Source organism: Adelges cooleyi, unplaced genomic scaffold, assembly GCF_023614345.1.
Source record: "Adelges cooleyi isolate 19-005CV unplaced genomic scaffold, UGA_ACOO_1.1 ACOO_flye_CR_arks_rails_tigmint_CR_PRNA_106, whole genome shotgun sequence".
In the NCBI taxonomy this organism is placed as follows: Eukaryota; Metazoa; Arthropoda; class Insecta; order Hemiptera; family Adelgidae; genus Adelges; species Adelges cooleyi.
In genome coordinates, this window is record NW_026095759.1 from 69,536 (window position 1) to 93,728 (window position 24,193).

Here is a 24,193-nt window from a genome sequence, read left to right on the forward strand (position 1 = left end):
TAATTTTTGTTTCTTCCAATTCGGTTTATTGAACGTAAAAGTTAAATCACTTTAATGTGGCATACTGCATAGTGATTGCACGTTGAAAAATTATAATACTATTATCTAATTATCTCTTAAATTAAGGCATTAGGGCCAAATAGTTGAATACAAATCGAATATTTTACAAAATGCTGAAATATTTCAGACTTCAAATCAAGAAGTGAGAGAACCAAGATTAGAGGAGGAGGAGTGATTAAGAAAATAATGTAAGGAATTTACTAGGTATTATTGAATACAGCTAAAATAGTCAAATTGCCTTAAAAAAAACAAATTGCTCCTGCAAATTTTGTTTTAACAGGAGGGATATAGCTGTATATTTTTTAAGGGGACTAGTCTAGATTATTTCAATTAAACCGACATATTAAAATACAATATCGAGCGTACGTGCCGCTGTGTATATGAGATTAGATATATTATTATTAGTATTATACATTTATTTACACTACATTGTCTTTACCAGATAAGCACAAAATGTGTGTCATGTTTATAGTTTTCATGTTGAAAACTAATTATCTTTGCGGACAGTTACGTAACTGGCATTTTAACATCATAATATTATTAAAATTAACAATATGTTTGATACAATTTAATTGCTCAAATGTATTAATTATATTTTTACTTTTAGTTTTTTCTAATAAATCCGTGCCAAATCAAAAATCGGCTAATTAGAGCCCCCATAGGAAAAATAGTAAGCTTCACATAAGAAAAAGAAAAATTGAAATCCGTCCACAATTTGGATGGTATGACAGAAAATTGTTTCCACGAAAGTAATTTTTTTTTATCAAACATTTGCTATAACTCGAAGAAAAATAACTTTAAAAGTATTATTATAACTAGAAAAACTTAATATTTTTTCACATTAAAATTATTAGTCGGCTACTGGATGAATTTTTGTCAAATATTGCGTATCCTTTGTCCCTTAATAAATAGCGCTTTCCTTTCCCCTAATAAAATTAGTAACTAACATGGCTAGTTTAAGTTAAAACAACCAGGCCGGTATTTACAAATATTGCCGCCAGGGACAACATAAAATTTGCCGCCCCCTCCCAAAAAAAGCTCAAAAAAAATATTTTTAAAAATTTTTTTTTTCAATACTTTTAGTTACATATTTTACTATATCTTTAATTCTTATTATTATTATATAATACTTATTATTATTAGTATATAATTTTTTATCTTTAACACTTATTATAGTATCCTAAGTACTTAGGAAATGTTTATTTTCATCGCATTCGCTTATATTTAAAAAAAAAAAAGTATGGACTTCAATTGGGAACATACGTTTTTAATTCCATAAATATGTAGACAAGACATATTGAAATGTGTTAGCGTTTGAATTTTTAATTTTCATCAGCTTTGCTATGACTATTGTTTGTTAAGATTTGAATTTAACATCAATCTTTGTTCGATTTTTACAACACTAGCATACCAATTAAATAATAATATTTTTATTGACAACACTATCATCAATACCATCGGTAGATAAGATCCTCAAGTCGATAATTATCAACATTTCATTGTGTTTCGGTGTTCTTGCCTATCGGACAATGCGATTGTAAATATGAAATTTGTTGGCTACTGGAATTTGATAAACCAAAGTCAAATGATAATATTATAAGGGGGAATGTAATATCTAAGATAACATATTATGATCCCATTTAAAAAAACGAGATCTCTATACTTGTTTTACGGTAAAAGAGACGAGATAAAAATGTTCAGCGTATTAAAAAAAAAAAAAATGTTAATTATGTACCTACAAGCATAGGAAAACCACTATTTTCAAAATATTTATATTTTCTGAGAAAATGAATGTCTTACTTTAAATGTAAGATGGAACACCTTAAATGAGTAAAGGTAAAAAATAATAAAATTTACATTGTTATATTATTAACAATATAATATTCACGGTACATCTAAAAGTAGTAAATACTTAATAGTGTATACTTAACACCATACACTAAAAAACACTGTCACTGGCAAAAGCCGTCGCCCGTCTGCGGTGTAACAATAAACTATGAATGTCAGTTATCGTTGTTTTTATATTATTGGGTAAAATCTGTCAACCGATTGGCAAAAAAATATATTTTTTTTGGAACATTTTTATTATCCGTTTATTATTATTATTTTTTTTTTCATTATATTTTTAAAATTAATTTTGCCGCCCCTAAGCCCTGCCGCTAGGAACAACTGCCCTTCCAAGCCCTCCCTTAAATACGGGCCTGAAAATAACACTTTATAAATAATAGGCTTTTAATAATAATCATAACTATTATTACTTTATAATAATAATAATAAATAATAGTTTAGAAAACCGGTTTACAGAAGTTTTTTTGGAAAAGTTCATATTAAACATAAAAAAAAATGTTATGAAAAATCAATTAAATGTGAAAAAATACTTAAAAGGAGTTAAACCACTTTAATGATAGTTCATGTCATATTTAGACGATTCCATAAATGATAATATTTAAAAGTGCTGTTTTTGCTTATTTCTTTGCTTTAAAAGAAATTTAGTTTTTTATACAAATTTTTCTACGACGCAGGCCACTGAAAACACTTAAAAACTTTCTCTATGATTTGAGGAAGGAAAAGGGGAATAGGTCGGAAGCGATTGTGAATGACAAGTGAACGACTGTGGTGTATGAGATGATGTGGGAGATTGTGTTGAGTGGAGGGGATGAAGGCTAAGACGAAGAAGACATTTTCAATGAACATTATGTTAGTTAAAAACAAGTTGTAGTTTGTTTAAAACTTACCTTTCTTCAGTGGACGAATATTAAAAACAAGTAATCAAAATATAGAATCGTTAAAAATAAACAAATTTTACTAGGACAAAAAAAAACTATCAATTATACTACATCTAGAAAAGAGTGAAGAATATTTTAAAACGTTATAGAATTATTATATTGTTTTTCGGCTAATAAAATATAGTAAAACAAGTTTAAACAAATAAAAACGTCGAAAACTGTTAAATAACTTTTTTTTTTATAATAAGCCTAAATTGAAAATAATTTTACAAAAAAAAAACTGGTAAATTGGTACATAAAAAATTTGATAAATTTGTTTTGAACATACAACAATGGTACAAGTTTGGATTCATTAACGATGAAATCCAATGGAAAAAATGTAAAAATTCATCACAGTAAATGATGTATACATAACGTAATAAATTCAACATGAAAATAGGGATTGAAATATACAAATTAGTAAGTTAGGTAGAAATTCCACACGGACGGTCCGCATCCGACTACGTTTGTTCGCTATAAGCACACCGTTTGCTTCGCAGCTTTTTCAATTTTGAACTGTACACGCGAGAGACTGTTCTTTGTAATACAACCTTTCGTTTGATTGACAGCTTCCGTGGACTCGTTGAATTTTTACCCACCATGGTAATCGCTTGTTCAACATGGCTTCGTAAAAACAAATCGTAACTCGGCTTCATCAACTACAAATCAACCCAGTACACGGTTAAAACATTTTTGTGTGAAAAAAAAATACATATGTATATTATATTATACTTTTAAGGAAATACATTAGATGCTTTATTTACATTGTTCCAAATTATGTTGGCGGGTTCGTCGAACATTTCAATCAGTTCACCGTGTTCGCCGCTGCATCTTGTGTACGCCCACAGTACAAGGGTAACTGACGCAAGGCCCATGAAAAAGCTAAAGCATTTGGCCAATGCATACATTCTGAGCACGCCGACCAGTCTGGATAAAAAGTAACAAACGACAGTGGACGCAAAATATATGGCCGGCGTACGAGCTGCCGTGAAAATATTTTTGCTTTTGTTGTGGCATTTGAGCTGCTCGTATTCTTCGTCGATGTCCTGCGAAAGTAATTATTTTGTAAATGAATAATCATGTAAAATAACCAGAACTAGCAATAAACTGAATAATTCAACTTTTTTTTTCACACTCACAATAAAAAATGCTTCCCTGATTTTGGGAAATACGGGTATACAGCATATTTCAATTACTCATAACTTACTTTTTACTTTTAACAAACAATATTGTTGTTTAAAGTATTTAGATATTTAAACGAAATTATTAAATAAATGATAAAATTGTTTGTCAGTGTCTTAAGATAAGTTTGTCAATAGTATGCCTATAAAATTTTTAAAGAAAATTAATTATTATAAATTTATTATGAAAAGTACAATTTATACTGTATTAACATTAAGTGCGTTTTTCTTCAGAATAAAAATTATAGTCTATCAATATTATCATATGGAATCAAAGACCCAATGTATGTTTTCATACAACCACCACCAATGTTAAGTCCCTAAACATACAACTGGAAGCCTCTGTTTTACATAAACCCTATAAAAACCTACACTGTTAAAATACAACAAACACTCTTCAACTCTGAAAATATATAATTAATTAACTAATTGTATGTGGCCGTACGGTTTCTAATTTGGTCTTGTACAATTCGGAAATCTCTTCACCGCCCATCTTTCGTTTTGTTTCAAACTCTTCCAACGCAACAAATTTGTTCACAGAGTGTTGTTCGTCGAGAGTTTTGACGTTCACGTATGGCTTCTTGCCGCCACAGATATTTTCCATCAGTTGACGATACACTTCTCGAGCCGACGCTACGGCAGACAAATTGTTTGCTTCTGCGGTAGCCTAACAAAATAATAATAATACATTACACCGAGCTAGAAGAGTAGTCTACTATTATTTCCATAACCGATACTTACGATGTACATGGATTTAGGTTCGGGCAAATCGTCTTCGGCGAACAAATTGACATAGGATTTAAAATACAGCACCAACTCTTTGGATTTAACTTTTTGTCCGCTGATCTCTTTTTCTATCAAATTGCAAGGCTTCAACAACATTGGTATGAACGTTTTTAGATGTAGTTTGAACTCGTCTTCGATTTCTACGGACAATCTAATATTTAACATTTTTACACACTAACTAAACGTTTTATGTTGCAACTTACCAGAAAGCCGACCGTCGAATATTGGATTTGTCGCTACTTTCAATCCGGGATGAGGCATCAAAAAACAATTAATATCCGAAAAACAAGACTTGATATGTTTTCTCAATTCCTGAAGTTCCGGGTGTTGATTATCCGATACTTCGAGTCTCCTTTTCAACAACAACTGGCCGCCCTCGGCTCCGTATTTGACGTCGTACGGAAAACTCCAGTCTCTCACCAAGAACTGCAATTTTTGAAACGGCTTTCTCCCAGTGTCTTCGAGCGCCAAACGTCCGTATTCCGTAAACAGCTAGATAATAATTTAGTCGGTTTAATTTCAATACAATAAACAAATTGTACGTTTATTTTGACGTATTACTTGCAAATGTTGCAGATCGTCCTCTTGTATGTTTTGCGACAAATTGTAAATCTGTATAGAACTCAGCATTGTGCTCAGGGCAAACACGGTCGCACAGTCTTTAACAGTGCTTTCGCTATCGAATGAACCTTGAGTGTCTAAAAGTACAATCGCTACTTTGTTGCCATTGTCTAAAGTAGCTTTGAAAACCTCCGACCACATTAAAATACCGGAAGTGTCTCTTTCTGAACCACCGCGCCAAGAAAATCCTTGTAGAGCCAATTCGTTCGAACCAATCCAATTGTTGGTTTCTTCGACGAGATTTACACAATACTAGAAACATGTTATTTATTACGTAAGAATACATTTGTTTATTAATTTTATTAACTATTCTTTTATTAGTATCAAACTAATAATAATAATCAGTATTCTTATCATTTCTTATCATGGCTATTATTATTTTTTTTTTTTTTAATTATGTATATTCATATTTTCTTACTGTAGCTTTCATGTATCTCAGGAAGAAATTGAGTAGAAAAGATTTTCCTTTGCGGAAAGTACCAGCTACGGAAACAACAACAATGTTTCTGTCTTTGATATCTTCTTCAAGAAGAATGTTTTCAAGTGCTTTTTCATCGAGTGTAAATTTATGATTTTCTTCGGCTAGCACGATGGGCACAGGATGACCATTTTCAATCAAATCCATGTTTTCTTTAATTTTGTCTAAATATAAATTACACAATTTGATTGGTAAACTAGTTCAGTTAAATGCTATACATGCATATTTGCAACAAAAAAATAACTCGGCAAATACATTTAAATGAAAATTATCTTCCAGGTTATAAATAATATAAGCTATTAACATGAAACAAAGATTTAAATTTAAAGAGATTTTACTGCAAAGTAAATCAATGTTCATAGTTCTTTAATGAAATGGAATCGTTAAAACCTAATTGAAATTTTCTTAACTTTGTCGCTGAGCTAAAGAAGAATGATTATTTAAGTATAAATATTAAATCAAACATTCGAAGATTACATCAGATAATCTGTTAAGAGGGTAAGATTTTTTTTGGCCATTAAAATAAAGTTTTACGTGTAGGGTTTATCATTCATAAATCGAAAGTGAAAACAAAGGACAATACTGACGTCGGCAGTAACCGCTTTAGCGGTGAAGTCTAACAACGGAATACATGTTATGAAAAAAATAACAATCCAAACTAAACCGGACAGACACCGTTTAAAGAACAGCAATATTTTTAATGTCATTTTTTAATCAGAATATACAAATATTATTCACACACATTAGTCGAAAACAACATAATAAGCTTGTCAATTTAGTATAATTAATTTCAAAATATTGACTTACCCAAATAGCTAATTTATTAGTAAAAACTAAAAATAAACGCAGCAGAAGTACACAGTTCGCGTTCTGGTTGTGAAAATACATCAAATGAAATTTTATCCATAGATGATAGAATGAGAAATTTATCGTGGATTTCAGGTTCTTCATGGCTTTGGCTCTTGCTATCAATTTCGGCAATAGTTTTAATTGATTGTTAACGCATTTTGTAAATTGTACCTAATATTAATAATTGTACACTTAAATAATATTGTAACAGCTGACTTGGGTGGCGGTTGGCACAGCACAGAAATACAGAATAAAAATTAAAATACAAGGGCTCTTATGGGAACTGCACGGTAGTTTGGGCTCTGCTATAACCAGTGCAACCAAAAAAATTAAGGAGAAAAAATATTGTACACAATGTATTGTCACCGTACACTACTTTTAAATTGGCGGTTGATTTAAGCTATTTACTGTTGTACTAAAATTTTGAATTATAGGCGTCGTGAAAAGTGTTAAAAACAGATAAATTATGTTTAAACAAAGTGTTGTTGGTAAAAGTTCTTGGACATTTGTTATTCATATACTCTAATACGATTTTTTAAATTATCGAGTTGCATCAAAACGTACTACTTTTCAACTTGAGTAGATTTTGCTTTGATCTTTGGAAATAGTATGTTTTGATTGTAATCTTTCCAAAACGTTAGATTTTTAGTTAATAATATATTATTTAAGCTAAATAATTATAAAAATTTCAACTAAATTTAAGTAAAAACACTTAATTTTCATTAAATAATGTATTGTGAAAAAAAAAAATGAAAAACTAACTTATAAATCTATAATATTTAGTGTTTACTAATTACATTTCTCTTTATAATTTTGAACTTGGTAAAACAAAACGCAAAAAAATGTATTAAAAATTAACAAAATATTACCAATCTTTTATGTAATAAGGTATAAATGAACCTTATCAGATATAACAAGCTATCACAAACTTTAGAAACTTAAAATGCTACATAAATAGTAGAAATGTTAACTTGTTGGTAACTAAATTTGACTAACTACTTTCAGAGAATTATTAATACAAGGTTGGAGAAGAAGTGCAGTTAACTTATGCTCTCAAATAAAAACCCATATGATACCTCTAAATTTTTTAACTTCCAAAACTCTAAAAGAAATTATTTTGGTTATTGGCCAGTGAAAATGTGTGGCAATCAACTAACGGATTTTTAAATGTATCATTTATCAACAAAATAGTACTTATGCGTTTTTCAAAACTAATCTTTTTATATTTTTACCAATCCAACTACTAACTAGACATTGACTCCTTAGAATAAGTGTCGTTTTCACTTAGATATTTTGTATGTTCTTCGGTAAGTGCATAAGTTAAACTTTGACTCAATACAAATCGAAATAAATTATGCTTATACAAGATATATAAGATTTGATATACATTTGTAAAGAGATTCAGGTTCTTCGACTACTTTGCTAGATAATGTACAAAACCGATTTTATTAAAAAAAACCCAGTCCTAGTCAACATTTTGTCAGGCTTTTTGGCCTAAAAACTTAAAAAAGACCAATTTTCAATCCCCTCAACAATTAATCTTACATTAAATAAGGTATCTAGTCTATTCAACCATGAAATAATCAATAGAATATAAAATATACATAACGGATAGTAATTACTAATTAGTATGATATTTCCTATTTGGAAAAGAATATATTAGTATTAATGTATAGAATAACAATATAAAAAATATTTATATTACAGATTAACTATTAAAATATTAATATATTATTTGTATGATGGTAATTAAATTAAAGAAAAGCGCTTTTGATATTTAACACGAATAAAAGTTTTATAACTCGTAACTTATATTGAATTTTTGTAATTTGACCTGTCAAGAGCAAAAGTGGTGTCAAAAGTCATGTTTTCACACAGTCTAAAGTAACATGACTAGGCAGAATTTGAACTTTAACCTTTCATTTCTCAACTTTGAAGTTCCGTTGCTTACACCACTTTAGTTCTGGACGGCTCGTGTAACTTTTTTAATGATTTTGTTTGAACAACCTGACCTAAACATTTTAAATTAAAAAAATAGGTTAGCTACCTTCTTATCATTAATGGCATGTTAAGTATAGATGTTTAGCTCTAGTATAAACTAAACAATTTTAATCAAATTTGAAATTTGTGTAATTGAATCACAATAAACAGATATATTTCTAAAGAGTACATTAATTTACAAAAATAAAGTTTAACGTTATGTATATCGACTAACTATTTGAGTTGGATATTAGATTTTTTTTTTAATGCGGCTAGTATATTGTTTTAAACTGGATAAAGCTGCAGTGCTTGTAACAAAACTACCCGTTGGATTTCTTGGTCTAAATAGGGTAAGCAATTCATTTCTTTCTGCTGCTTTCAGACCCTGAAAAAAAAAATATATATATGTGTATATATATTTATTTAGAAGTGTAATATAAAATGTTCTATAACAACTACCTTCATTTCTAAAATCTTCTGAAACTCAGTCATATCTGAATCTGGTAATAATTTTAAGTACTCATCGACAAATGATGTATAGTGTTTCACTGTAGGTGTCATAACAAGTTTAAGTATCATTTCCGCTTTTGTCATACCTTTGACTACGACTTTGGTGTAACTAAAATGTTTTTCGATTTAATCATTTCTAATCATAACCACCAGTATTAAACTATTGTTCAATAAAACCGATTACCCAGCTGGAGCTTTATCTTCAAGATTCATTGATGGCAAGTCCAAAAGAACTGTTTTTAATAATTGGGTATCTAATAATAATTGTTCAGCACCAATATTTGACAGTGGCTTACATTTATACAAGTGTTTTATAAACTTTGGAATAAAACAGCTGAAATTCCAACAATTGTTTTTTCGTATTAAGCATGAGATATTAACAATTCTTACACAACTCATATATTATACATATCAGGGGATATTGCTCATTTTTTAGAATAATTTCTGATTTGTTTATGTAAAAGATGAATGCATATTATGGAAATATATATACATATATAGGAACACATTGTTTTTTTTGGACTTAATGTACTGAGCAAATGCCCTACTGGAAAAAATGTTTGCCATGCATTGCCTAGTTAATTTAGCTCTTACTTACTTTGCAAACGTAATACAAAATTCGGTAAAATACTTTCTAGACGATGATAAATAATTACAAACAACAGGAATAACAGCTTTTAAATGAGTAGATATCAGAGAGACATATTCACTCTGATCACCAACAGCTGTAATGTTTTGCCACGAAACCTTAAAAAAATCGACCAAGTACATGTAGACTTGTTTTTAAATTTTAATGAATCATTTTTTACTTTAACCATAGTATTGAGTGCAGGTTCTAAATCGACTTCCAGCTGTTGAACTAATAGCTCGATGGACAAGAAAATAATACTAAAAACGTTAATTGTCGTTAATAAAAAAAAAAAAATATTTGACTTATGAGAAATCTCACTTTTGGAAAACTTCTAGTTCGTTAGTCATGCTAATTTTTTCTATTAAGCTAGGATCAATTTTTTCTTTTAGTTTATCTTCCAATTGTTGCGTGGTCTCCATACAATAATCAGCAGTTGTCAAAATACTTTCAAGTAAAATCAACTAATAATAATAGTTTGACACATTTGTGAATAATACACTTACCAACAGATTTTAGCAAGCTCTTGTGACGTACTATTAACATTCTTCACATTAGCATCAGACGTCCCATTTGGAAGTATTTGTAGATCTCTTATAAAGATGGTCATATTAGATACATTTGTAGCGAGAGAAGTATGACTTATTCTTCAATGTTCAATGTGTACATACACAAAACATTAGTTTACACATGGTGATCCGTTTAACATAAGAAACTCATTTTCTTTCAAAATATTCAATCTTTCTTACAATTTTGTAGTTTTTCCTTTTGGAGGCATTTTACAATATTAAACATTATTGAAATTTATATTTTTTGGTAAATTCCAAAGCAAATTTTGTAACTTAAGTAGTAAGTTATATATTTTACAAACTTTTTAAATTAAGCATAATTTATCAAAAATGTTGATTGCTCGATAACCAGTTTTAAGTAATTAATTAGGTATTTATGGTTAAGTAGGGTAAGTGACAAGTGTAGTATTTTTTTTTTATTAGCCCACATTACTCAACTGCACTCCAACTCCTGTCCTAAATTTTTAACTATAAAATAAATTATTCAAAACTGGTTAATAACCAGTGGATTAAAATACTATTTAAGTTTTAAAAAGGTAATCTCTGAAATTTACCAAAAAAGATAAACTTGAATAATGTTAATATTGTAAAAACTACAAAATTGTAAATATTTTTAAAGTAAATGAGTGTTATACGTTAAACGGATCACACTGTTTTATGAATATAATAAGTATTAATAATAATAGTATTGATTTTACTTTAGTAAATTAGATTCTAGTATTTTACATGCATATTCTTTGAGGTATTTTTGAAACACACAAGATAAAGCAAGCATAGGATTATGGTTACTTAGTTCTGTACACTGTACTAGAGATTTTTTATAGGACAAAAATAAATCAGCACAATTCGGTAACACATATGCAGTTTGATCATCAATGTTGTCTTTTGCTAAAGTTATTCTAACATCATTAACAAATCGTTCCATGAGTTCTGATAAATTTCTTAAAAGGAAAAAAAAACATTTACATACTTAAACCATGAATAATATTAACATCACGTATTTACCTATCAACACTGTCAATATAAATATAAAGAAATGGTTGGAAACAATCACTTATCAAACCATCAAATGAAGATGAAATTTTCTTTATGCCAATATTATTTACAGGCGTTGTTACGCTTTCTATAATATTCTCCGATACGTTCAATTCGTTTGATAATGGTTGAACAATTTCTTCTACTTTAGTAATAGTAGCTAACTGTTGATTCTGAACAAATTAAAAAAAAATATAAGTAATGTTTTATCTTTCACATTAGACAATATTGCACTAACAGATTTTGAAGCATCTTCTGTCTGAGTTATAGTACTATCACTAAATGTTTTAGACATTAAATTTTCAAATGCAACAGTTTTTTGAATTGCATACAACAAAAGTTTTGCATCCATCTCATTCTTCCTTTTGCCCATCAACTTTGATAGTTCATTTCTATAACATATTTATGATAAAACTAAGTATTTTTTTTATTTACAATATCAAATAAAAACCACAATTTCAAAACTAGTTTACACACTTGGTGATAACACAAAATTCAACTGCAATTCTTTTGGGTAATTCCCATTGAACAGGAAATATTGCTCTACACGTTTCTTCAATTTGCAAAAATTGACGTTTAAACCAGGCATAGCGCCGATTTATATTGTCCAACCAGGCTACATCTTCAACATTATCAAATAAATGTGTATATTCTGATAGTTGAAGGTTGATAAACCATTCCAATAGTTCATCTCTACAAAATATTATTGTGGTGCTAATTTAATTCAAGTAATCAAATACTTCGCATACATAATACGTAAAATATATTATTTTATTATTTAGTTTCTTACTTTACTTTGGATTCTAAAATAGAAACAACCAAACACGCTTCAGCCATTTGTCGATTAGGGACAACATTTTTTGCATTTGATCCTGAAAATGCTTCATGAAAGTCTGCCATAATTTGTGACGCTAACGATTCTTGTAGTTGTTTTACCTGTATTCAAAAATAGTTAACACTCAAATGATTATTCAATTACTTAATATTTGTATTGTTTACTTCTGTTGCTAATAGAGCAATATGTGGAATGTCTGTATAATTTTTAAAATGTTTCATGACATCGGTGACTCCCTGTAGAGGCATTACAATCTCTCCATATTCTCGCTTAGTAGTCAATCCCCTAATTTTCATTTGAAGCATTACAGCTCTTTAAAAATATATAAAAATTGCAAATTGCATACCTGAGCGATTCAATACCGGAAACTAGCATATGCAAGTTATTTAAAATAGTAATCGACGCAGTGAGATTTTTTTTAGCACTATCTAGTTGTTTTATATCTAATATAATATCTTTGACAATTTCATCACTGTGTTCAGCTTTTTGTTTAAGTTCTTTAATTTGGCTGAACAATTGTTTCATATAACACTGTGCTTCCTCAAGCCCAGCTTGTCCAACCTTTGTAAAAATCACAAATTAACAGAACATACTAATAATAAGACGTAAAGAACTTTATATACTTTTTTGACTTCTTTTTGTCCTAGAATATCTGATCTTATTTCACTTTTAATAGAATCTACTTTGCATTCTAATGAATTGATGACATCACCTATATTAGCTAGAGACTGTTCTGTAGGAAACATCATGTTGATATAATCAATTGTGTCAAAGTCAGGTCTATCCAGTGAATTGTTACTTGGTAGTATCTAAAATTTAAAATAAAATAAAATATATACATATAGTATAACGTTCATTTATACAAAATGAATTGAATGTGTGATCAAAGCTACCTCGTCAATTGTATTTTGAACTTTCTCTGAATAAACCAATGCTTCATTATTATTATTGGGACCTTCAATAATTTTTTCGTCATAAGCTACCATGTTTAAAAATAATTTGAAATTGTATTTGAAGTACTCGTTGAAATTTAAAACTGTTAGTTGATGGTCAACAGCAATGTATAAATTAATTTTATTGAGCTGTAAGAATTACCACGATTATCTAAAAATGAAAATACAATACAACATAATTTACTTATCATACAAATTAACCAGATTAATTATTTATTAACTAAAATACAATATATAATAATTTAATACCCAACAACAATACTTATTTATGATTTATCAGTCGATTGAAATCATATATTATGATATAATTTATAAACATAATTTTTACAGATTAGATAGAACTAAAACTAGAAGTGGACTCCTCTAGTTCAAAAGTTATAGCTACTTGAAATTTTTATACTTCCAGGTGTATAATAATAGTCAGCTAACCAAAGATGACATGGATAGTTAAAACAATAGCTCCTTAATGTTAAAATGCATAGGATAGATCTACATATCAAAACGATTATGCTCTTATGGACAGGAATTAATATACCAATACTTTTTGCATAGTCAGTTAGGAAAAACTAAATGAGAGGTTGCTGAATTTAAAGAATTTCTATGTAATAAGTAGTGCCTTACCAGAATATAAAAACTCAACACATTTTACATAATAAACATCTGACTTCAGGAGAACATAGCGTGGCATTAGACATAATATACCTAAAACTTAAAACACCATCAATAAACAGACAAACAGCACACAATATAAGAAAAATAGTAAATACCAATTATTATTTATTATACCCTGTAATTTGAAAGTATTAGCACGGGCCACAACAGATTAGATAAGAAACAATGAAAGTCAGTGATGCGCAGTGATGAACAGTTAAAAAAACAATAATTTCTCATAAAGACAGAATGAATCCTTGTATTGTTTTTCATACACATTAATTTGCAAAAAGCTCGTTATTTCAAAATTCAATTAGATACAAGGAAATAAGTCATTTAATAACAATGAATGACACATATAATTGCAATTTTTTACTTTTTTTATGGCACATGTAAGTGCACCTGACTAAAACTATCTTCACATGTTAATGGTATGTATAAAATATACTTATAATATTTTTTTTTTTAAATGCTTAGGGGTTCTAAATCTTAATAGAGTAGGTACATACTAAAATAAAACATTCGTTTTGAAAACATGTAGGTATGTGGTTTTTGGATTATAAAAAAATAGGAGGATGTGAATTTTTTAAGTTTGGCCAGCTATTGACAAGCTATTAAGTAATTCAGACACAAAAATAATAATACTGAACTCATTATTTTTTCGACCAATAATTACACCTTTTCTGTTCCATCCCAAGCGAAAAATAATTTTATATATACCTACCTAATATGACTCGAGCGGAGTAGTTGACCTTCGATCGGGCGAGCACTTAAAATAAATGCCTTAATAGATTATTTAATAGTAGATTCACCCTTAGAAATGACTATATTATGATGTAATTTTGTACGATAATCAATATCATCGCATGCGAAAGCAAATTAACATATTATTATTAAATTTGAATTATGTATGACGTGCCTATACATAATAGGTATATGTGTATTCCCCTTAACGTCACCTGAATAATTACTATAATCAATAAATAAAACGGCACTTGTCTGGCTTAAGTACTATCTCTATATAATAAAAAAAACTCGTTTTCGGGGAAAACCGCAATATAGCGACCATCGCCCCGTATAATTATTATACTATTATAAAAACAACACAAAATATTATGATAATTGTACACTACAAAACAGTAGCAGGAACTCCCTGAACACAATCGTTTTGCATATAGTGTATAATTTATACATGTTTATTTTGCCCACGCTACAAAATATGACAATTCTCACACGTTTGTGAAATTGTCCAGGTATAATAATAATGTACATACAATGTATCTATGTAGGTATGTGTATGTTATACATACCTATATATAGATAGAGCCTGATCAAACTTTAACTCATTAGTATTCGTTTGTTTTGTGAACAAATTACACTGTACACGTAGTTTTTAATTTTACCTTTTTCTTTTTTGGCACAAGAACCAAAAAGCAATAATTCTTTTGGATATTTTTCGCCGACCTTAGAGAATTCCGGAGCTCAGATAGTTATTTTAATGGCCTACAAAGTTGTAAACAACACTGTTTTATGGTATTTTGTGAATGTATGAATGATTTTATAAAATCAATTTTAAATATAATTTTTTTATACGATTTGCTATGATTCAGAATTGGCCTCGAAAATAAAGTAGACTTTTTAGTTGTCTTTTGAAAAGTTAGAAAATTCTGATTTTTATTTTGCAAATTGTTCAAAATGATCCGAGTCCAGAATTGGTTTTAGCAAAAATATCCAAAATTTATAACATTTCAATCATATTGTACAGTGTTATTATAACTTAGCTTAGGAAGTTTTAAATGAAATCTTTATTACATTAAATTATCAGTAATAGACAATTGTTTCCGGTGTTTCAATAAAGCATTTCTAAAGGACAACTTTTAAAAGTCAAATAGCAACATATACATAGTATTATATTAACCTTTTATTGAGCTATTAAATGTCCAGTATTAATGTAATATAAAATATAATAACTAGCCTGTAACCAGTTTTTAGTAAATGCTTGTTAAGTGATTAGTTAAGGCGATTTGTGAAATAAAGTGAGTCCAGTGTCCAAGTCATTATTTTATCATGGGGTAGGGGGGTAAGGGCAATACCCTAGTTACTAATTTGGGTTGGCCAAGGGTGGGTAAAGTTACTTTTTTTAGAACAATATTAACTAAGATTTAACGTTTCTTGAAAAAAAATAACTTTAGTGCCAGAATTACCCCACGCAATTTTTTATTTTATAGATTATATCAGTATATTAAGTAATTGTTACTTATAATAGTTTTAAAATTAGCTTTGTTTTTGAATAATTTATTAAGGTAAAATCAACTTAAATTTTTAAGTACAAACAAATAAAAATGTAGGTAATGTTTTTTTTTGTATAGAAAAAATCAATAAAAAAAACATGGTTAAACGCAAATTATGTAGTTTGCTGCTGGACACTGAAACGTTATTGCCCTTTAAAAATAATCATTAAAAATAATTTTTTTTTAACTTGATGGCCATATAAACTATTAATGTTCTTTTTTTATCTACCTGTATAATGTCTTATATATTATTGCCACTTCCCCAGGATGACAACTCTTGTCTCTTGCAGAACAAGAGTCGTCCAAACCGACCTAAACAGGTAGTAGACTATATAAAAAATATATATCATCTTATATTAAGACTAAGACAAATGTCTATTTTCTCACTGTTAGCGTGTAGTATTTTGTTTTTTTCTATTTACAAAAAGTTTTGACATTAATATAAAACTGGTTGCTTGTAACCAAGAAGTTTTGGTTCGCTATTCTTGAATCACAGATAGCAACCGTTTTTGTATTATAAGAGTGTGCCGTAAGACATACATATTAATGTTCTTATGTTTTTCCCAAAAAAGGGAAAAATTCGTTTGGGTTTTTTAAAGTCATCAACATCAATTTGTTTTAATAATTTCAATTAACATACTTACTTGAATTTTAAACGAGAGAGTAAAATAAAGATTTTCGAAACTAGCATGTAGCTAGAAAATAACTATTTCATAGAACAAACAACTGTAAATTAGGGTTAAGATCGCAAAATTCAAATTTGTACAATTAACCTGTGTAAAATACATTTTTTTTTTAATTGCATCACATTATTCATTCATTATTGTTTTTTAACACAATTTTTCTATGTAGACGTCTACTTATTTTACATACATTGTCGTGGTTTATAAAATAATATACTATTATTAATAACCCTTGAATCTCGATACTATTTCTCATGTAAATGGTATAGGAAGGAAAATATTGTATTGATGCAAAACGTACCTACTATTTCCAAAAAAAAAAAATATTATCTTATACTTTTATTTACTTTTATATTTTATTTAAATTATATGGTTTTAATATATGTAAAGCGGTTTTTATTTTTTATACTAACATTATGTCAACACAAATAAACATAAAAAAATATCGTTGATATCTTTCAAACACTATAAGTTATTCCCGGCAAAAATTTGTGATAGCCTGTTATGTGTGATAAGGTTCATTTATACCTTATTACATAAAAGATTGGTAATGTTATGTTAATTTTTAATCAATTTTTTTGCTTTTAGTTTTACTAAGTTCAAAGAAATAAATATACATTTCTACTGATTTGTAAGTTACTTGCTTTTCAATTTTTTTTTTCCACAATAGATTTTAATAAGAAAAAGCGTTTTTACTTTAATTTAGTTGAAATATTTATACGTATTTAGTTTAAATAATATAATAAAAACAAAAATCGAATGTTTTGGAAAAATTACAGTCAAAAACATACTATTTCCCATGACAAAGTACATGAAAAATAAATGTCTTTAAAAACTTTTACCAACAACAATTTGTTTAAAAATATTTGATCTATTTTCAACACTTTTCACGACGTTTATAACTCAACATTTATTACAAAAGTAAATAGTTTAAATCAACCGCCAATTTAAAAAGTAGTGTACGGGTGACTATACATTGTGTACAATATTTTTTCCCCTTAATTTATACCTATACCTAGTTATACAATATATTATGTATGTAAATAATTATTTTTTATATTTTATAAGAGCTTTATTGTATTAATTATTATCTGTAATCGTGTAAAGCGAGTACTACATCCGCATACAAGAAGAACTGGTTTTTTTTTATATACAATTATTATTATTTTTACGTTTTATATTGATATAATTACTGTTGCCAAAAACACGTGCTACTAGTGGCCGTTTGAAAGTAAAATCACACCCTTGATTTCTCTCAGAAAATTGTATGTGTGCAGTGTATATTATACAATTTATATATTTTCATATATTATACAAGATCAATATAATATAGTTACAATGTGTCTATTAAATACCGGGTGGTTCACTTACCGCCCTACACCAGTTTACTTCTTAAAATTATTTAAATGTTATAGTTTTTCTTTTTGAAAACATTTTTGTTTGAGCTCTATTACAATATTAAATTTTTTCATCTTTTTCGGTATAATCTAGAGCTTTATCGACTTTTGAAACTTAAACAGTAACGTATACAAGTTTTAATTAAATAGTTTAAAGTTCATTCTACTCTCCTGTTCTTAAAATTTAAACTTAAATAACTTTAAAAATAATTATTCAAAACTGGTTATCGACCAGTAAATTTTTTTAGTTAATTGTTGTTAATTAAAAAATTTAATTTAATATACTGATATTTGAATGTTACCATTTAAGTTTCAAAAGTTGATAAAGCTCTAGAAAATACTAAACATGATAACAATTTGAATATTGTCTAATAAGAAACACTACATAATTTCAACTTTTTTTAAAGTAAACTAGTGTAGGGCGTTAATCGTTATAAAGAGTTTATTATACACTGTTGAAGAATAACAATACACTTTTAACTAATGGTTTTGATAGGTTTCAACTTGCGTCTTGCACAATGAATAAGACAATCTTGGGAAGTTTATGGTTCCTAAAATATATTTAGATTGGTTCATAGCGAAATATTCTGTACAAAAAAAAAAACAAAAACTGAAAAGTAATCAATTGCAGGTTATTCGGACCGAACCTTCAATTATTGGGCTTAAACGTAAAGGGTTACCTGTATGTTGTGTGGCTGCATAGTGGATGGAACGAGCTTTATATATATATATAAGTATATAAGTACTATTTTATTACACTGGCCAGTGGCCTTGTAAACTATTTGAAAAAATAAAAAATTTCAATGTGGTTCTCTCTAATTAGCGTGAACGTGTCGCATAATTTATTCGGATTTATTACAATTAATAAGTTTTTTCACATTTTTTTTTTTTTATATTTTATGTGTTGAACCGTCAGCAAATGCTATACCTGAATGTCTTGTAAACGACCGTCTAATACTGAAATAACACACAATCGTTTTTCCTCATTTATATTAAATATTATTAAGTGGTGAACAAAAAGAATTAGTATACGGACAAAATTAGTTAGAAAAATTTTATTCTATTAAAAAAAACAGAAAATTCTATTCTAAACTTTTATTCTATTAATAATGTGCTATTTTCTTTGGCTTGTCTCGCGAGTTGTTAGACATTGTGATCTGAATTTTGCACCTTTTCCCCGTATATTTTGTGTCGGTATAATATTGTTTTAATATGGTAACTTTATGTTATAACTAATAATGTTATAATATAACAAATTTGTTTGTCTGTCTGTTAATTTTAATTTATGAACACAATAGTGTTTATTTTATTTTATTCGTGTCATAAGAAGTATTATTGTACTTAAAATATTCAAAAAACTTATAATTTTTCATAAAGATCTAGAATAATTTTGTTTTTTTGTTTAGATAGAATCGGTTTTGTAAAAGACAACCCGAAGACAACTTAAAGAGTACCTATTGGCTATTACGTTATACCCTCTATTTGTTAAGGAGTTAGGCATAGACAATTTGTTGCAAAATCTAGTAATAAACCCTGATCAGGTTAAACCCTGATGTGTAATTATTGGTTCAGTAATTATAACCCCTTTTCGGTACCAAGTTCATTTATTTTTCGGACTATCACAGTATCATTAAACAAATTTTTTTTTTAAACTGTCTATTACATTTAAATGTAACTGGATGTGTAAACAAGAATGTGTTTTACATGGTCATTAGTAGTTTTAGAGCAAAAACATTTTTTTAAAATTTGGAAAAACAAAAATACGATCCGGAGACAATGTCATGTCCGGTTTTTAAAAAAAATAATTTTAATAAAAGTTATATAGAAATTTTTAAAAGTAAAATAAAAAATGATATGATATTGTCTAAAATCATCATTGAACGAGTAAAACGCATTCTGGTATGTTTCAACGCTAAAAAATAGGTTGTACCTAGTCTTCTTAAGAGTACCGCTATGGCTTTATATATAAAAAACGTAAACCTTAATAACCTTCGAAACTTTATTTTGGAAAAAAACGTAGATTTGGTTTATTTTTACTGCGGGCGCAGTAGGCACTTTTAATTGAGGATAAAACCTTACAACTGCTGCAATACCCGATCATTATTTTCGACTTAGCGAAATTCGGCCTTGATTTAACTTTTTAATTTATCACAATATTTAAACCGTATTAAGTTTCACTAGGTACGTATAATAATCTAGTGATCTAGTCAAAAAGTGCACGCACAAAATACAAACGGCATACGGTAAAAATAATTATACCTACATAATTTAAACATTACAAAAAAAAAATTGTACAATCACTATAAAATGGCATGATAATATTATTATAATGACTGAAGGTATTCAATCATTTTTTTTTTTGTGTTGCGATTTAAATGGATAGTGGGGTTACAAAAAATGTAATCATTCTTTTTTTTTTGGTATGAGTAACTGTTTTTTCATCAGTCAACAGTTGGATAATACACGAAACGTTTTAAAAGTATCTAAATAAGATAAAAAATAAAAATGCCCTCTCATTGTATTCTCATGGCCCAAATCAGTGAATTCCCAGAACTTAATAGTCAAATTTGAAGTATAAGGTTTTTAAATAATATACATTTTCATCGCCGCTATAACAGTATAGACTATCAAATATTTTATACTTAAAGTTGTTCAAATACTGACCTTTCGAAATGACAGCAAGAAGTGGTATACAAGGACAATTTTGAACGACCTTTGGGAACGCCACTCCAACATCCCTACCATAATGTTTGAAACTCATAAGCAACCCTTGGCTGTTTAATATACAAGCTTCATATTACAGTAAACTGCTACTACTGCCAAAAGTGATATTATCAACTAAACCTTAGAAACGTTGAGTTACAACTCAACCAATATTAAAGATATTATAATACTTAAACTGTTGAATTATAAAAAAAACACAATTTAGAATGCACAATAAATAGGAATAGTTAAAAAATGCGTTTAAAAATGAAATACTTACTCTGATACTTACTATTATAAACATTTAACTATTTAAGTGCTAATATTATGGAAGTTGAGGGTTTAAGCACCCTCTTGTACTACCTACCCCAAACTGTAGCTATATCGAGCAAGGGTGGGCGTTTCTATAATATTGAATGTGTATTGTTATTATTGATTTGGTCGATAAATGTAAATGTACTACAACATGTGTGAGTTTATTATTGGTAAACATATATATATATATATATTTTTTTTTCTTTCTTCGATTGTTTCTGTCTTTTGCCCGACACGATTAAGAATACGAATAATTTGTTACAAAAGATTAACCTAATACATATTATGTTGTACAATGTTGACAGTTCTCATCGGCAAGTCACTCGCCTGTCAATTATCTTGTTTGTATTCGATTTACCTATAATATTTCGATAATTATTGTTTGCATCGTGTAATAATATGTATATTACCTAAATGGTCGAAATTCCAGCATCGTGTGAGAAAATGTCGGTTTGAAGCCAACAAATTCAACGAACCTAATATTTATTGTAATTGTTAAACAAACAACACAATATTATTATTGTATAAATGATGTAACAAAAGGGCGCTGCGCTTAGTCTCTCAGTAATATTATATTAGGAAGTATATAATAATATGATGATGATGTATATATGTAGGTAAATCCGGGTATTAATAAAAGGTCATCGCGTCGGTTCAACAATGCGTTTCATTGTGACAAATAAACTTTTCACCAGCGTCTTATGTTGTGCGCACTGAGAGTGTTTTAATTGGCTCACACGGCAATAAAAACTTCCACGCCGCGCCGGCGAGACCCTCTTTATTGGGATTCGGATGACCTCGTTTTCGGCGCAGGGTTTATTGCGTTTTCTTTTTATTTCCACACAAAAGTCTAACTTTGGAAATAATTATTATTACCGCCGTCGTCCGGGGCAATCGTTCTGTATACTTAACGGTACACGTTCGTTATGTTATACCTGTGTGTGTGTGTTTGTATAAACCCAATTTAGTTGTTTGAACAAGAGTTTAACCTACCTAAACTATAAATTACCTACCTAGGTACCGCTTCCATTCGTGTTGTCCGGTCGTTTATAGGGTTCAAGTTTAAAAATAGACGGGTACTTATGTGTGTTTGAACAAAAAGTGGGCGGTAAAGATAATGGAACAAAATTCAAATGTCAAAAGTCGACATCGCCGACCTAAGGCAACGATGAATAATAATAAATATTATTATTATTATTATCGTCGTCGTATTGTTGTTGTGTTAGACCCAAGTTAAGAGTTCAACGATTGGGTCCCAGGTAGAAAAAGAGCCCAAGTCAATTAGAGAATAATATTTTTTTTTTTTAATTTAATTCGTAGGCCTTGTTTACCCGGGACCAATTATATAAACATTGTATACTATACAGTTTTCGTTGAATCCAAAGTCGAGACTATTACTTTTTCAAAATGGCCGCCAATATTAAAAAAAAAAAACAAATAAAATGAGATTTTTTTTTATTTGAGCATTCAACAAAGGTTTACAAATAATCACTATAATAATTATTTTAAAATTGTAAGTTGAATTTTCCAAGGGTATGAAAGAATTTTTGAAAAGTCTACCCTAAGCTCACCTCGGTCCCGTCCTCGCCCTTATGTGTGCTATTTATTTGTTTTTATAGAAATAAACTAACAATCTGAGGCCTATATAAAGTGTTTAGGCCAACGAATGACTTTGCAAAAAAAAAGTAAATTTAAATTCTTATTTAATGCTCACAAATAAGGAAATTGTTTTATTTGGTGCAAACGATAACACCAAGTAGACTTGACGACTAACGTAAACTCAAAACTAGACAAATTTTGTCAAGGTACTGATTTATAAAAAATATTAGCAAGAATTTGCATGTCATACCTACGTCATTTTATGTGCGTTAAACCCGTAGGTACTAAAACGGTTTTAAGCCATATTCCAATTTCGAAACGAATAGATTGAATAGTTTCTTTGAAAACAACAAATATTTATTTATAGTCATAATGAATGAGAATACCCCCTCAAGTTTAATCACGTGGGTGTTATGGCAAAGCTCATGTGTAGCCAATCCCTGAATAGTTATATACTATGTACATAAATAAAATGGATCTTAAAATTGGAACTAAAATAAACAATGCATTTAAACCGTAAGAGGTATGGCTATTTTCTACCCCCTTTTTTTAGGGGTCTTATAACTCCGAATATAATTACTGTCCCTTTAAATTTACAAGTCGTGTACGGTGTAACCGCATACCAGTTACCACTTACCACTTCTCCGTGGTGCAGTGGACATGCATATGACCTGGATCATTATTAGCATAGATTAAAATGTATACATGGCTTGTGTAATTAATGGCTGTATATTGTAATATTTAATCTATGCTTGTATAATTTATTGTTTACATAATATTAAAAATAATCTCTTTTTTTTTTTACAGCGACATTCGTTTCGCGAGGAAGCTTTAAAATTAAAAATACATTTTGTGTGTGTGTGTAGTGCATAATAGATATATTTGTAATCTGTCGCTTTGGATCGTCCGCAATCTCCGTGTAAACGGTCGCCGACAAATTTTCGTAACGCAAACATGTTTATTTTTTTCTACACGGTAGTTTACTATATAATAATATCGTATATATGCTGTACAAATATAAAAATTCTGCCACACGACGTTATTTATACACTTAAGTATACACGATGTCGATCAACTCGGGAACTCGAAAATATCTCGTCTTAAAATACGCGAGACAAGGACTGGTATTTTAATAACGCGAACGGTTGCCCGCTCGTCGTTAGCCAAAAAAATTATAATAAACCATTAGTCGTTGTATTTGCAAAGAAGAAAAAAAAATTCGCCAACGACCGACGTATGTGTTAAGTGAAAAATATGTTCTTGCGTAAAAAGGAACGGACGGTGTTTTTTTTTTTTGGCATTTT

General features: G+C 28.8%; 1 protein-coding gene across 4 annotated transcripts; it reads right to left on the bottom strand.

Moving 5' to 3' along the window:
* Positions 1 to 3,127: 3,127 nt before the first annotated feature.
* LOC126837309 (atlastin-like) lies at positions 3,128 to 14,730 on the bottom strand. Of its 4 annotated transcripts, XR_007685500.1 has the most exons (19): positions 14,626 to 14,730; positions 13,191 to 13,401; positions 12,921 to 13,106; positions 12,644 to 12,858; positions 12,462 to 12,582; positions 12,253 to 12,398; positions 11,940 to 12,155; positions 11,701 to 11,854; positions 11,433 to 11,635; positions 11,126 to 11,368; positions 10,365 to 10,505; positions 10,180 to 10,305; positions 10,040 to 10,118; positions 9,829 to 9,977; positions 9,415 to 9,564; positions 9,180 to 9,339; positions 8,956 to 9,105; positions 8,657 to 8,752; positions 6,705 to 6,911 (listed from the first exon to the last, which is right to left on the bottom strand). XR_007685500.1 is itself a non-coding variant. In XM_050571165.1 (18 exons), the coding sequence occupies exons 2-17, from the start codon at positions 13,281 to 13,283 to the stop codon at positions 8,971 to 8,973; spliced, it is 2,517 nt and encodes an 838-aa protein (XP_050427122.1). In that variant the 5' UTR covers positions 13,284 to 13,401; positions 14,626 to 14,730; the 3' UTR covers positions 8,610 to 8,752; positions 8,956 to 8,970. The 4 variants fall into 4 exon arrangements, 3 of the variants coding, with proteins under 3 accessions (XP_050427131.1, XP_050427122.1, XP_050427138.1); XM_050571165.1 differs by lacking the exon at positions 6,705 to 6,911 and having other exon boundaries at positions 8,610 to 8,752; XM_050571181.1 differs by lacking the exons at positions 6,705 to 6,911; positions 8,657 to 8,752; positions 8,956 to 9,105; ... (3 more) ...; positions 10,040 to 10,118; positions 10,180 to 10,305 and having other exon boundaries at positions 10,427 to 10,505; positions 11,229 to 11,368.
* Positions 14,731 to 24,193: the final 9,463 nt, after the last annotated feature.

Bases quoted from the DNA above. Each gene is read 5' to 3' on its own strand.
- LOC126837309 (XM_050571165.1), bottom strand. From the start codon at position 13,283: ATGGTAGCTTATGACGAAAAAATTATTGAAGGTCCCAATAATAATAAT. The intron at 11,369-11,432 runs GTAAATACGTGA...TTTCCTTTTAAG, and splicing joins TATATTGACAGTGTTGATAG to AAATTTATCAGAACTCATGG. The intron at 9,106-9,179 runs GTAGTTGTTATA...TTTTTTTTTCAG, and splicing joins AGAAGATTTTAGAAATGAAG to GGTCTGAAAGCAGCAGAAAG.